Source organism: Lytechinus pictus, unplaced genomic scaffold (genome assembly GCF_037042905.1).
Source record: "Lytechinus pictus isolate F3 Inbred unplaced genomic scaffold, Lp3.0 scaffold_22, whole genome shotgun sequence".
Classification (NCBI taxonomy): Eukaryota; Metazoa; Echinodermata; class Echinoidea; order Temnopleuroida; family Toxopneustidae; genus Lytechinus; species Lytechinus pictus.
This window is the reverse complement of record NW_026974142.1, coordinates 1-15,637: the sequence shown is the minus strand read 5'-3', so window position 1 is coordinate 15,637 and position 15,637 is coordinate 1. Positions and strand designations below refer to the sequence as shown.

Sequence of the window (15,637 nt, the reverse complement as noted above, 5' to 3'; positions counted from 1 at the left end):
AAGGGGACCGTAACACAACTGTGCTCTGGGGCAAGGTTTGGCTGGTGCAGTACATGCAATGCAAGTCAAATGAAACAGCCATGTCTCAGACATCAAATCAGTTCATACTGGTATGATTTTTCTGAACCAAATTAATCTAAGTATAGATTTCCAAAATAGTCTATGTCAGTTTTTAGGTCAAACAAAATGTAAACATTAAATTTATTTACTTGTTTCAAAGTGGATATGAATTATTGTGTGTACTTGTATGGAAAAGAACAAATCTAAGCTAAACAAGAGTGATATACATGTGAATAAGGATTTTTTTTTTCATCATTTATCATGTTTCATTTTCTTTTGTGGTCATGTATATTGTATATTCTTGTTAAAGGCAACATAGTATCCAACCAACTAGTTCAGGAGTTAAACAACATTTGTTCCTGCAACATTTGATCCCGTCTTAATATCTATTAAAGAGGGTATGGGATTAAAGTCATGATTGCATTAGCCTTTTATTGTTCAGAATAATGTAATGAAGGGGACCAAGATTTACTTAAATTTGGAGGTTGCATAATATTTTTGGGGGCATGATGTGTTGATGTTCCATCAGAGCAAACGTCATGTTACCAGTTTTTGCATGAGCATGCAGTGATTTACATCATGAGGGATTGGCCATGGATTCCAATTTACTCTTTTTTTTCCTTTTTTTTTGGGGGGGGGGGTGATGAGGACCCCATGTAATCTCTAAAATAAATATTCCATTTGACACGTCATTCTCACTGAACACATTTATTTTAAAGTGCAGTTGCCTACATACATGTACATATGTAAATACATTTGATATTTTTCTTACTACTGTTTCGAAAGCAACATTCATCACATTTTACTGCTCGAAATATTAATGTCCTTTACTACAAGAGTACCACAAGATAATGCATTGATAATTGTTTTTGCTTTTGTATGGCATGCTCATCAATGGTTCATCAATTTGTGATCCCATTGTTAATACAATAAATATTTGTTATATTGGAGGTCATACTGTAATATTTGTGTGCAACTGTTATAAGTGAAGTATGATCCTATTATTTCTCAATTCATTGTTTCTGCTAGTAATCGACACTTGCAATTAAAACGTTAAAGTATGTACATTGATACACTCTAGTGGAGGTTGGGAGAATGAGTTACAATGGGATTGGAATACAAACAATTCCAAATGGTACGATGTATATAGCAAATATTCTTCCCCTGTGCTCAGAAAACTAGAACCATTGCATGTACCTTCTTCTTGGTTTCCCATAATACAATTGCATACAGTGTTATGCCGTAGTTGTTATGCCTTATTTATTTAGACCAGATGCTAAGTTTGATATGGCACCTGGCATCTGTTTTGATCTTCATTATTTTGGGAAGTACATGTAACTGTTATTCAATGTTGATTGTAAATAGATGAAACAGTGAAAAATGTACACTGATATAAGAAGAAAACAACATTAAACCCATGAAGATTTCTCAGGAAAAAAAAACATCAGAGTTGTCATGTTTCATTTCTTTCAGTCATAAAATCACTAAAAATTTGATTTTGTTTGAGAGAGAGAGAGAGAGGATGGGGGTGGGATAGAAATTTAAAAGCAGGGAGATTGAAAAATGATGAATCCAATAATTGTTTTGGTCTTCTGTCAAGGAAATCCTACAGTAAGGAACATCTTTTTTTATAAAAGGCAACATTTAAAAAATACAGGTACAACTGAGTATGAAAAGTGTCAATTCTCTTGTTCGTGATAATAGCCTTGTTTTCTGGTATGTGGAAGGCATGACATGATTAAACGAATCTTCCAGGAATATAACCAGTGTAGTGTCCATTTATGCTTGGGTACATGCGACGAATTCCTAATACACAGCAACTGGGAATTACCCTTCTGTTGCTCTGGCCTAATTTACCATGTTGCCAGAAAATAAAGCTTCGATATGCGGCATGTCTCATACACTTGTTGTCTTCTCCTGGCTCCTGTGGTTCACCCTCAAGGTTGTAGGCATCAACCCATATAGCCCTTTGTAGAAGCAAGCACACTTCATCTGTTATCATTTGGAATACCTGAAAACGACAAGGACAAAAATGAAAAAGGGACTAATAATGCAAAAATAAGTTCAACCAAGAGTATAGGGAAGTGAGTTTGTGAATAAATAGGTCATATGAGACATTAACATCTGAGTTACTATAAATTGGAGACCAGTCGATTGATAGAAGCTTTCTCTGAAATGTCAATATTTTTTCTTCAGTTATAATACGTGACTTACAATGATGCAAATGAATTGGAATAGACTTGGTGTCAGTAATATGAAAAATTGGAAAGTGATCTGAAAGATCAGAATAAATTATACCACACTTATTGTTCATATCAATACAGTTAGTAAAAATGTTATCTATTAACGTAGCAGAGTGCCTTGTCACACGTGTAGGTTTGTTAATAGATGGAAAAAGGCCACATGAAAAAAGAGTATTTAAGAATTCATTTGTCTTGTTGTCAATGTTATAATTGATTAAGTTAATATTGAAATCACCTAATAGATAAATGTCCTTTTTTGAGTAGTTAATGTCAGTAAGAATATTTGAAAGTGTTTCGTTGAATAAAGTTATATCAGTATTGGGTACTCTGTAAATGCAACCAACTACAAGAGATTTCTTTTTTGGTTGATTAATTTCTACAAAAACAGTATCACAGTGATCTTTACTTAATGATATCATATTGCACAAGTTATAATCAATGCCATCTCTTATATACAATGCTACTCCTCCTCCATTTCTACCAACTCTATCAGTGTGAACAAGGGAATATCCATCAATATTATACATATCAATTGAAATATTATCACGAAACCATGTTTCAGAAATCCCGACAGCGGTAAATTTATAATCTAGAGATTTCAGAAGAAGCTGTAAGTCGTCAAAGTTACGAACAAGACTTCTGGAATTAACATGTAATAAAGAAAAGTTGTCACAAGTAGAATGATACTTAGGGATAAATTCATCAGAAAATATATATTTACAGGAAACATTGTTTGCATTGTTTACATTAAATGGAGATTGAAAGCTACTTATATCATTATAGTCATTCTCAGATTCATTCAAAGTAAAAGGATTAATAGCCAAGGCATGAAAATTGTCCTCATCAATAGACTTATCTAAATGAAAGAAAGTAAAAATTGAGAAAACAAATTCTTCATTGCTTAAATAATGGTTAAAAGGGAATAATATAGTATTGCAGGAATCACAAAATGCATTTTCATGATGAGATTGAGGTTTGGAACAGTTACTGCAGGTGAATAAATTACTAATCATAAAAAGCGTTCAATAACAAGGAATACAAATACAATCAAGTACATGGGAAAGAAATACTCTATAGACAGAGAGAAAAAAAAAAATTGAAATCGGGGGAGGGTGGGGAGCTGCAGAGAGTGTAAAAAAAAAAAAAAAAAAAATTAACAATCAAAGTACAACAAATCAATAACAGTTTTAGACTTCAACAGTAAAAACAGTGTAGTAAGCTTTAGAGGTGAGTCAATGCAGGCAAAGTTTGTTTCAAGTAAAATTGAGTAATGGTCATAGGCCCATTTAAAGACAGACTGCGAAATGGTTTGAATTTTTTTTTGAGGGGGGCTGAGCAGAAAGTGGGGAGGGGGCAGACCATGCAAAGAACACAAGCAAATGGTAATTTTTACACAGTTACATGTGACAAGTGGGTTGCCTAAAGCCTCAGTCTGGGCCCCTGTAAAGGTAAAAGAAGTCTTATGTTCGAAGAGTTATAAATTTGAAAATTTGTCGATAAATCTGTTTGAACCATTTGTGCGACCAATAAAAACACCAATTAATATTCTTTTTTTTTCTTTGTCTGAAGCAGGCCTAACCAAAGTTGAAATAAGAGATAGACCTGTTGATACATTTTCCATAACTGAGTTCTATCACTTGACATGACCATGCAACTTCTGAAGATACACAATTGGAGAGTACCACAAGTGCATCTGTAATCCAAGTTCTGTAGCACTTACAGTAAAATGTGCTAAACTGTGGGTCATCCAAATAACCTCCATTTTGTAGTGAAACTTTTTCTTGTTAACTTTGTTCCTCGGGACCAAAATGACCTTCATTTTGTAGTGAAAACTTTTTCCCCAGTCTAGCGTCGTTCCCAGGACACTGGAACATCGTCCAGTCTCACGTATGGGAATTTGAGACTGATTTGATACATCTAAAGGAAGATCCCTGGCCTTCGCTCTATTGCTTTGAAGAGTAGGTTCTCTATCTCCTGCCTGGTCATTTTCGAAATGTCATCCTGTAAGTGAGAAGACATGTGAAGGCTGATTGATACGAACAACACTTGAATAGCTTCTCCAAACTAACAGTGACACCAGGCTGAGTGACACAATGTTTAGGGTTTTTCGGGGTGAATTCTTGGGTTCATTGAAATATATCTCACAACTGTATTTCTTTCAATTCATTCAGTTATAAACTTCTTTATTTCAACTTTTTTAATGCCTGATTGCCTTGCTCCAAGTCTTATACACATACTGCATCCAAAATCATTCCCCCCTCCAGAAAAGGTGGCCTAGCTTGCCTAATGTAGGCCTCTAGGCCTATTTATTGGGAAAAAAGATGAAATCAAGTTCCTGTTACAGGACTATGTAGTGTTTCATTGGGCGAACTTGGAAAGAAAGGAAGCAAAGATTCATCCAGGTTTATGTATAAAACAAATTGTTATTTATACCTGCATTTTCTGTTTCCGTTTTTCCCGTAAGTTGTTGATTCGGTCTGCATCCGATTCGATACTCCGTAGATTTTGTGGGCCTATATTCCTTCCACCTGCACTTTTTGTTTTCCTGGTTCCCTTACGTCGAACGGATGTTGTTATTGTGGTGGTTGGTGTGGTGGTCGCTGTTAAAGGTGCTGAAGGACCCGCCTGGTCCTCATCAGTCTCACTGTGTCTGCTTTGAATGCGTTGGCCTCTTCGGCGTCCACGACGGCCGGTACTACTACTAGCCAAAGTGCTCTCTTGAAGTACAGCCTGGTGACTAGAACTGGCCTCAGTTCCCCTAGCCTTTCCTCTACCTCTGCCCCTGCCCCTTCCCTTTCCTCTTCCTCTGCCTCGCCCCCTTCTTGTCCTTGAAGATTTCCCGATATTTCCTTCTGGTTCGAGTTCAGATATTGTGGTGACTGGCTCTGATGGATCCAGTTCATCCCCATGTCCCTCTAGTCTGGCCTTCTTAGGTGTTGTAGCATCCAGTTCAGAGTCAGAGCCTTCAGATGAACCCTGCATTAGAAAAACAAATTCATGTCGAGAAAAAAAAAATAATGTAATTGGCCATTCTTTCAGGGGGAGGGGCTCATGGCACTGACTATATATAGGCCTACATACGATCAGACTGGTTTTCCTTGTATTTATTCTTTTTTTATTTAACCATATCAACACAGAATGATATAGGCCTTCATGTACGGTCAAATTAGATAAAATGTATGCAAATATCATCCATGCTTGCTTTCCCATTGTTTTTTTGTTATGTCTGATTTCATACTCTCCTATATTTTGTGCAGATTTGGAGGGGGTGGTGCTTATTGATAGTTGCTATATACCCCCACCCCCCTCCCCATCCCTCAATATGATAGCTTGCTAAAATACTCTCATGCTGGTTACTGTTCGCATATGAACATATCCGGAATAGTGCTATGGTTTTCCAATGAAAGTAATGATAATGATGTCGATGGCAGTCCATGAGAAAGGCCTATACTAATGGATAGATGAATCATTAACGAACAATGCGTATGTTATTTTCATTTTCCCCTTTATTATCATTATTATTGCTATCATTATTCCTTACTACTATATGTTGTTGACTTGTTGGTGCTGTTGTGTGACGGAGTTAATGATTTGATGGCGACAAACTGGGTCTAAATGGGGTAGATAGTGCAAATAACAAAGTGATCTAAGAGGGCTCACTGCTGCATGAAGAGGGGGTAATTGCAAAAACTCTTTTATACGTATGTATTACCAGCTGGAGCGGTCTTTCACAAAATTGGAAGTTTTCGCTATCACATGCACAACGCCATTTGTCAAATATTTGTCGAATATTTGTGAATTAAAACTGCATTATCGTCTATGGCACTGGACAAACAGGTGGACAAACGATATTGTTTTCGTCCAGTGCAAATCTTCTGATGATCTGCTGAGGCCCGGTCCACCATGCACAACGAGCTTGAGCTTGGTGACATGCATATTCATCGCCTCGTCGGCTCTCCATCGAAAAATAATTTCATCAAAATTTTCAAAGATCGCATATGCCAAAGGCTGCCGTGAGGGGGGAGATTGATAACTAAGGACTGAATAAATAATTGTGGAAGGGAGACCAATCTGACGCCAAAATGGGTCCACCCCGGGCAAGGGTGAATATTTCTCTCCAAAGGGGACCAGGGGCTTGAACATTTGACAAGCAAGAAAAGGAAAAAAAAAGGTTATCATCTCAAATGTAAGGTCATTTCGACCGAAATAAATTTGACAAGCAAAAAAAGAAAGTTATCACCCCAAATGTAAGGCCATTTCATCCATAAATGCATGTTTTATTTAGATTCTGAATGATGTATTTGTTTCCACCATAAAAGACCAAAAATAGTAGGGGGACAATCGATATTGGTCCCCCTACTAGTTTGGGTGGGACGCGTCCTCCCTGTGATTTCCGCCCATGCATGCCCCTGGGGTCCACGTATCCATTTGCGACAAAAATCTCACAGCCTTCCATTTTGAAAGGAATAAAACAAAGTTCGGTGCTTTGTAGTAATTATTTATAGCAATCACTAAAAAGCACTTAACTTTTGCAAATCTTCAGGGCACTGGAAATTTTTTGAAAGTTTGGGGTGAAGTTGAGCCGAAATGGGTTGCTGCACACACCCAGGTGGGTGTTTCATGAAAATTGTCAGCACTGACTAAATTGTCAGTACTGACAATTTCAATGAAATCCTTAGTTTTGATCGGACTGAAAGGCACGTCTGGCCTCTGTTACTTTATATGGTTACTGTCAGAGAAAGACAACTTGTCAGTGCTGTCAACTTTCATGAAAAGGTCCCCTGGGCAGTGGGCACACGAATAAATCGCCAGTGATCAGGGTCCAATAACAAAGGTTAGCGATTGATCGTACGCTTGATTTTCACAATTTATTGTACATTGTACGTAATAATTGGAATCAATCGTAGAAAAATATTATACGATCATTGCTAAGTTTTGTGTTCCATGGCCCTAGATAGTCATTTCAGTTCCAAAGACATAGCTGACTTGGCCAGAATTTCCGCCGGTGCCAACATTGCCCCCCCCCCCCCGTATGATCACACCGATGTGCCTACCTGTAGCAATGGAGTGTAATTAGCGACAATTCATGTTTTGAGTCGGGCCTTCACCATCCAACCAAGGAGATACCACTCCAACGCAACAGAAAAGGCCTTCCCTCGCGAGATACACACCATGCCACGGGCTATGCAGAATACGTGGATCCCCTCCTCCCATCTGCATACACACACACACACCACACAACCAGAGCAATGTTGGAGCAGGGAGAGTCCCTGGGAGGAACGTACGGAGATACCCATTACCCCTGTTCATTGACCAAAGAAGCAACTGTTCATGTATGGAATTGAGCAAAACGTGATTTTCGCTCGCGACGGGTTCAATTTATATATGGGACTTATTGCCTTGCTTTCGAACCTTCTTTATTTCAATAATGTCGAGGGCTATAAAACTCCATCCCTAAAGCAATCGTCTACATGAAATCATGATGTATATACACAAAGAGAAGATCATATTGAAATTGTCAATGGACGGCCGGTATCGTCTAGTCTAACTTATTTGTGTGGATCTTGGATACTGTACAAATTCTCTGGGAAAGATGTTGTTGCACGCCCCTACGACTATTTGTATTTTCTTGAATAAAATAGGGAAGGAAATCGGAAAATGGAAGAAAGAGGTGCCAGAATAATGTTACTTATAATTTTCTCAAGTTCAATAAAGTCACACGACATAGACAGGCCTAGCTATTTCTCTTTCTTTCAAAATCGCAACAGCTACATGTGCATTATGAAAGAAAACGGTAATCCAATTTTGAGGACAAATATTATTCTTTTTATGAAAATGGAACGAATAATAATAGGACCTACAAACCGGTCCGGCGGGGGGGGGGGGTGGAATTTTGGCTAAGAGTGGCCTTGTTTACTATTCCTCAATGACCGATCACTCGATCTCAATTCACCTCATGCTCGACACACCGTACTTTGAAAATCTAACCTGTATAGGTTATTATTTATTTATTCTACAATTCATGATGGTGAAATGCAGAAACAGGCGCGTAGCCTGGGGGGCGGCCGCCCCCAACGCCCCCAAAAAGAAAAAAAGGCGGGAAGGGAAGAAATGAAAAGGAGAAGGGAGAAAAGGGAAGAATGGAATAGCTCAATTGTTTGTTTGTTTTCTTTCTGTTTTGTCAAACATGTCAAAAGAATAATAAAAACCTATAATGAGATGTTCTTTTCTCTCTTCACACAAAATTTTGCTTCAGCGCTCCGCGCGGGAAATGAATTCAGAATTGCCTTTCCCTTCTTAATTGTTTCCCACACACTTTTTTCTACTCCGTTTTTTCCCTTCCCGGCCATAGGAATCGCATTCTTGCCAGGAAATTTTATAGTATATATGGGTATTTCATTTAATTGCAGTAACACAGCATTTTGGCTCTTTAATTCCGTTCATGCAGAGCGGGTGAGCTTTTATACCGGCATTCCCTGAGTCCCGAAATGCTATTTCTTCCGCTTTTCAGCAAGCAATTTGCTGGCAAAGTACCTGCTCAAAGGGGGAGCATTAGAGGACCCCTAAATTTTATATTTTTGCTTGTCAATTTTGTTTCCTGCGTCCCTTAAAAAAATACCCATTCTTCCAACCGTTACTCATCTTGTCCTTATGCCAATCCCCATCCTCCTGCTCATAGGCGGCGGAAGCGGGTTTCCTGTCCCCCTAAATTTGAGGTGGGGGGGGGGGGGAGGACCCCCTAAATTTTCTATTTTTTGCTTGTCAATTTTGTTTCCTAGCTGCGTCCCCTCAAAAAAAATTATGGTGGACCCCCCCCCCTATAATTTGTGTGGTCCCCCTAAAATTTTGGTTGATACCTTTTTTTTTTTTCGTGTCAAATTTTTTACCTGTGACCATCCTTAAATTTCAGTTGGACCATCCCTTAATTTTTTGGCTTCCAACCACGACCATCCCCTCTCTCTGTTCATCTAATTTTCCTCTTTATATTTCGTTTCTCGCTCACTTCTCCCTCGACCCTCCCATTGCATTTCCATTGATAGTTCACATTTTCCCCGGGACATTTTCTTATTAAAAAAATATGTACAGTGTCTTGAACTACTACTATCCCTTGACCAAGTCCATGGTCCAACTTATGTCAATAAACTATATTTTCTTCTTTTGAACGTTTATGATGCGCTTGTAATGAAACATAGCAAAACAATCATTACCAAAATAATAATAGATAACTAATAAATTTATGAGCCCGGGATACCGGATAAGACCATTTGTATCCCCATTCACTTTCTCGCTTTAGAATCTAGCAAATTAAAAAGCTCAATCGAGCGTTTCATCAACATTTTTTTTAGGGCCGGCAGTCAGGGGATCTGACATCTTTCCTTCGTTTTGATTGGCGGGGAGGTAATGTTACTCTGGCGATTGTCGGATAAAAAAAATCCCCTATGCAGCTATAGGCGTCGATAGACTGCCCCCCCCCCCCCCCGGAGTACGCACGAAGAACGATTAGGTGGATGCATGATCCCATAACGCTTTTAGATTCGGTGCAAGCTTTTTATAAGGGTAACTATAACAATATAGGCCTATAGGGCCAGATAATCCCCCCCCCCCGTAGCGTACCTAGGATTTTCCACAGGGGGGGGGGGCAAAACCGTCCGCCAAAAAATTCGACAAGCAAAAAAAAAAAAAAAAAAAAAGGTCTTCACGTTCGTCGGGGGGGGGGGGGGCAAAAAAGGTCTTCAAGCTCATCAGGGGGGACAGGGATACGTCCTTTGCATGGAGTGTGACTCGTCAGGGGGGCCTGCCCCCCCCCCCTCGTAGGTACGCTAGAGCCCCCCCTCTCTCTCTCTCTCTCTGACTAGATGTTATTCTCTCAGTTTATCACTCATTACAAAAATCGTAATAATTAGAACCGGCAATTGTTGGTATTTGTAACCACATTTTACTTTCGAACATATCCTTTTATGTAGCATAATTATGAGAAGATCTGACTCACCTCGTGCATTTTATAATGAAGATATGCAGCATCTATGTCAGTTCCATCCTCCGAAGATGATAAATCATGCCAGTCGGAATCCATAACGTATTGGAATCAATTATGAAAGCTGTTTACGTAAAGCGAATATCGACGGATAATGTGCAAAGAAGATGCCGTTTCCCTCTGTATTTTGTTGAAGTAGTGTGTGAGATATTTCATAGAGTCTCATCAACTTTGTATGTTATTTGTGGGCCTTGTAATCTAACCACGTGTTTATTTGCACAACGCTGGAGGACGTACAGGCCTTCACACTTTTTTGCCTCAGTTCCGCACCACTCATGTTGTTCCTTGACACTAGACTTGATCCATGGAGCTCCATGCTTGATCGACGCATCAGAGTTTTTGCTCGCCATCAAGTTTATCATGCTTACGTAATCGCAAAATGGTTGAACGCAGGGGCCGCGGAACAGTTTTGGTAAGGAGCTGAGCCAAAATGGAGGGGGGGGGGGTTGATGCACGAAATCATAAACCGATTGTCTTTGTTTACGTGTTTGAATATAGCTTTGGAAACAAAGTGGGAGATGTCCTGAAGTCGCAGCCCCAAGCTAACCAACACCATGAAAGAGCCACCAACGATCATGACATCTCTTTTACATACAGAAGTGCTGATCATGAGTCGGCTCAGTATCCTACTATTGCTATGATTCCAGATTTTCATTTCGTTTCTTGCAAATGTGATAATTAGGTTGCCTATCCATGATTTACTTATACATTTTTCCAATCTTGTCTTCATCATGACTGTCCAGCATGAAAAAAATATATATATTTGCGTATCACACCCCAAAGGAGCAACAAGTAATGTGTTTCAGATGTTTGGTCACAGTGATCTAAGCAAATTATTTACATTCCCTTCATAATTAGTGCAATCTACATGTCTAAAAATCCATGCTCAAAATAGCAAATTATTGTACTTGATTTATATAGTACAAATTAAATAAAAATGACGGTGCCAATAAATTTATTGAGATGTATAATAATAGGTGCTAACGGAATGTGGAGGTGGAAGAAAAATTGAGAAAATTGTAGAACAGGCAGGGGCGCAACAGGGGGGGGGGGGGGTAGGGAGTCTAATAATATTTAGTCCCCTTTGGCCTCTTCTTACTTATCTACTTTTGCTTGGTTATAAAACTTTGGGGACCATGGCCCAATCCCTTTATACACGGAATCTGCAGTCTCGAGACTGAGTCATTTCAAAACATAGGGCCTAAATATGGCAGCTATTAGAATTCAAATCAAGGGGGGGTGGTCAGCCCCCTTACTTTTAAGGCAGTGGCGTAAAAAAAACAAATTTCATGAAGGGGGGTACAACAAAGAAATTTCTAAAAAGTCGTGCACGAGAAAACTTTGCCTTTTCTAAAATGTACTTCTATGCGAAAACTTTGACATTATCTTCAGGAAATCACAATTATCGCCATGTTTCGACATATTTCCTTTAATTTCCTTTCGATAGCTCCTTCATTTTCTATCTTTCTTGGTTTTGGAACCGAATCTCCCCCTTCTTTCCATGCTAGAGCTTCAACCTAAAGCTGAATCCAGGAAGGGTCCATGAATGGGCCCCGCAACAGACATAAGAGGGCCCTTACAACATAGGTCTGGAGCAGAACCCTGGTATTTTTTTACGCTTTACAAAGGTGTGGCCATAATACCATGTAAGGGGCATAGGCCTACGTCTAATAATAGCTAGGGACAAAACTAACTTTCCATCAAGGGGTTTATGAGGTTTCTCTAACCAGAAACTATCGAAGTTCTGATCGAGGGCGTTGACTTCATATATACACATACGCCATCCCATTCTCTCTTTCGGGGGCGTAACGGGGGCGGTGGCCAGGCCAGGGGGGGGGGGGGGGCAGAGTCTAAAATTTCCCGGCCCTATATATGATGTGAATCAGATTTTTCATAAATGCTCTATGCGGTACTAGCGCGATTAGTGAGATAGATGCAGGGGAGGAGGGAGGCTCAGCCTATAGTGCGTGAGGCCGCCGGGAAACGGGGCGGGGGCTTCAAACCTGTACTTAAAAATTACCATCTGAAATTGAATTTTTGGATGGTCACCCCCCCCCCCCCCCTTACGTTCAAGCCGTTTCGCGGCCCCTGATTAATTCATTATAACTTTTTTTTCAGGATTCCGGTCTTTTTCTCCACTTTGTGTCGTAGAACTTGGGAGAGGGGGGCATTCCGAAACCCGGGGCCAAAATCTTTAATTTGTGGGTGTGGTCCGGTACCCTGGTACCTCTCGAGATTCAGCCATTTCAAACTTTAAAGATGGCTACTGTATTCAATCAAATCGATGGTAAATGTTTCTCAAGACGCATTATAAACCTAATTGAGGGGCACAGCGTGGCAAATGTTTGAAATTTTCTAAAACGTCACGAGCGAGCGATATGAAAATAATGCTTTAGCAGTAGGCTGACCTCGAGAACTTCTAAAATTTCGATAATTTTTTTTGTCCTTATTGTCACCTATTTTGCACGAAATAACAGACTTCATACACAGTCATATACTCCTATACCATATCACATTCTTCTTGTTTTTTAGTTATAAAATCCTCGGCATATCAGCCGTGTTCTCTTTTCCTTTGTTTTTTGGTAGCTAATTTCTAGTTCAATAAATCCATGAATGTTATGATTCATTCATTTTTTTTAAGCAGGCATTTCTGCATGTATTAATAAATCAAAATTGCAAATTTCTAACAATGATATAACATCAAACATACATGATTATCAAATTACAAAGGTGACAATTGTATAGTAGTTAAGTAGATACAGACATAATTCTATAACAAATAATTCAACAATAAAAAATAAATATAAGTGCCGATGCCAACTATCGTAAGCTGAAAGCTTGAAATAATAGCAGCCAGGGATAATCAGTAATGAATCAGTGAATCAGTTATGAATCGTGTACTGGATTTTTTTTTCTTTTTGGAAGTAGAAACTCATAATTATCTGTAGAGTGGCGACGTTTCACCAACCACTGTTGGCTAATTCATCAGACTTCATCATTCCCCGTGTCATTCCGTTTTTTATTTTAACCATCATTCCATTCTCCCGCCATAATTACCGGTTACATTTTGCCATTTATTTCCCCTTTCTCAGTCATTTAGAATTTGTTCTTTCTCACATTTTCTTCCTTTCATTTGGTGTTTTGCCTCTTCTTTACTTCTTTCCTTTTCACCTTTTCCCTTTTTCATCTTTTTCTATCTTTTCTTTCCCCATTTCCTTCTCCCTTTTCCTTATTTCCGTTTTTTTTTTAAATAATTATGGCTGGTGAGCTCCTTCGGGGGGGGGGGGGGGGGCAGTCTGCCCCACCGCCTGTCACGTCACTGCTTTCTTCCCGTTTTTCATTTTTGTCTCGCCTGCATAGCAGAGCGAGACTATAGGCACCGCTTTGGCGACGGCGGCGTCGTCAACATTGAAATCTTATAACCTTCGTTAAGTTTTTGAAATGTCATCATAACTTAGAAAGTAATGGATCTAGTTCATGAAACTTGAACATAGGGTAATGAAGTACCACTGAATATCCTGCCTGAGCTTCACGTCACATGATTAAGGTCAAGGTCACATAGGGTCAACAAACTTTGGCCATGTTGGGGTTATTTTAGGAATTGTCATCATAACTTTAGAAGTTTATGGATCTAGTTCATGAAACCTAGACATAAGAGCAATCAAGTATCCTTAAAAATCCTGTGCTAGATTCAGCTCACATGATCCAGGTAAAAAGGTCATTTAGGGTCAGCAAACTTTGGTAATATTAGGGGTATTTGTGGAATTGTCATCATAACTTTAAAAGTCTGTGGATTTAGTTCATGAAACTCAGCAGCAATGTATCACTGAATACCCTGTGTGTGTTTCAGGAACATGGCCGAGATCAAAGGTCATTTAAAGGTCAATGAACTCTTGCCGTGTTGAGAGTATGTGTTGAATTGGCATTATACCTTGGGAAGTTCATGGTACTTCCTCATGAAACATCGACATAAGGGTAATCAAGTATGAATGGTTGTTTTGCCCGTGTTTTGCACATGTCTTAGGTCACATGATAAGGGTCAAAGGTCATTTTGGGTAAATGGACATAATATTTTATTATCATATTAGTTTTTCATGTGTGAATAGTTATTCATTAGCTGTTTTTCAAAGGAAGCACTGCTGCTATATCGAAATGCGTAATGCAGGCGAGACTGCCAGAGGCGTTGCACTTGTTAATTTTCGGCAGCCCTTCTGTGTACATACGTCCGTCTCCCCTTTTCTTAATTTTTTCCTTCCCTTCCGACAATCCTTCCCGTTCCGTTTATCCATATTCAAATTTTATTTCCTCTTTAGCTGTCATCTTTCATTATCCATAATAGGTCACACTCATCCCAGGTGTGGTAAGTGGGAACCTAGGCTGAGGGGCCGCGGAAGCGGGGAGGGGGGGGGGACTGGGTGGCTTCAGCCCCGTCCCCACTTTTTTCAAAAACATTGCATGTAAAAAACGTAAAATATAATTTTTGCATGGTCAGCCCCCACACTTTGCTCAGCCCCCCCCCCCCCCCGCCGCCACTTTGAAAACCTTTCCGCGGCCCCTGTAGCTGACAGGAATTTATTCAACTGTTCTTTGAAATGCAATGAGAGTATACTCTGCCAAAGACATGGTATAATGAATTATTGTAAAGCGTTTATAGACCTACAGCAAGAAGCGTTATGAGGCCTATTGTCATTTTGAATGGAAATGAAATAAAGAAATGAAATAAATAATAGAAAACCATGATTATAGAAATACGAAGGTATATATGGCATACCTTAGTGTTTCTAAGAATAAAGCTAAGATACTATTATATTATACTTCGTTACTAAATAAAGACTGCTCAATGGCCATGGGAATTAGCGGTGGTGCTGCTAGCTGCACCCCCATGGAGGGTGCTGCTTGTATTATTTTCCATAGGCAGTACCCCCTGGAAATCTGGATTCGGGTATTAAAAAAAAATGGCCAAACTGTAACCTATACATGAACAAATTCTGTAGGAAAAATTTTAGTCATTTTTTGCTCTTCAAACTTATCTGGACGAAAACAACCTCCATTTCTTGGCTTGTCATATTTACTTCAGCACCCCCAATAAAAAATAATTGTTTCCCAGTTCCTTGGACTGCCCATAAAAAACTAACATGTGACAAAAATTAGCTTTCGGCAACAGATGGGGTAATGTGAAAATACCACCCCCCCCCCCCTTTGCGAAAGCCTCCGCCCCTTTTTGTAGTATTCAGCGGTGTAGCGAGAAATACGACGAGGCTTAAAACAAATTGTATATTTCTTGCGTATATATCCCCCC

At 39.3% G+C, this 15,637-nt stretch overlaps 1 protein-coding gene across 1 annotated transcript; it reads right to left on the bottom strand.

The window, feature by feature from the left end:
- Nucleotides 1-752: 752 nt before the first annotated feature.
- On the bottom strand, nt 753-10,915 carry LOC129261233 (uncharacterized). The gene is made up of 4 exons (XM_064115197.1): nt 10,294-10,915; nt 4,737-5,279; nt 4,108-4,304; nt 753-2,071 (listed from the first exon to the last, which is right to left on the bottom strand). The coding sequence occupies exons 1-3, from the start codon at nt 10,375-10,377 to the stop codon at nt 4,221-4,223; spliced, it is 711 nt and encodes a 236-aa protein (XP_063971267.1). The 5' UTR covers nt 10,378-10,915; the 3' UTR covers nt 753-2,071; nt 4,108-4,220.
- Nucleotides 10,916-15,637: the final 4,722 nt, after the last annotated feature.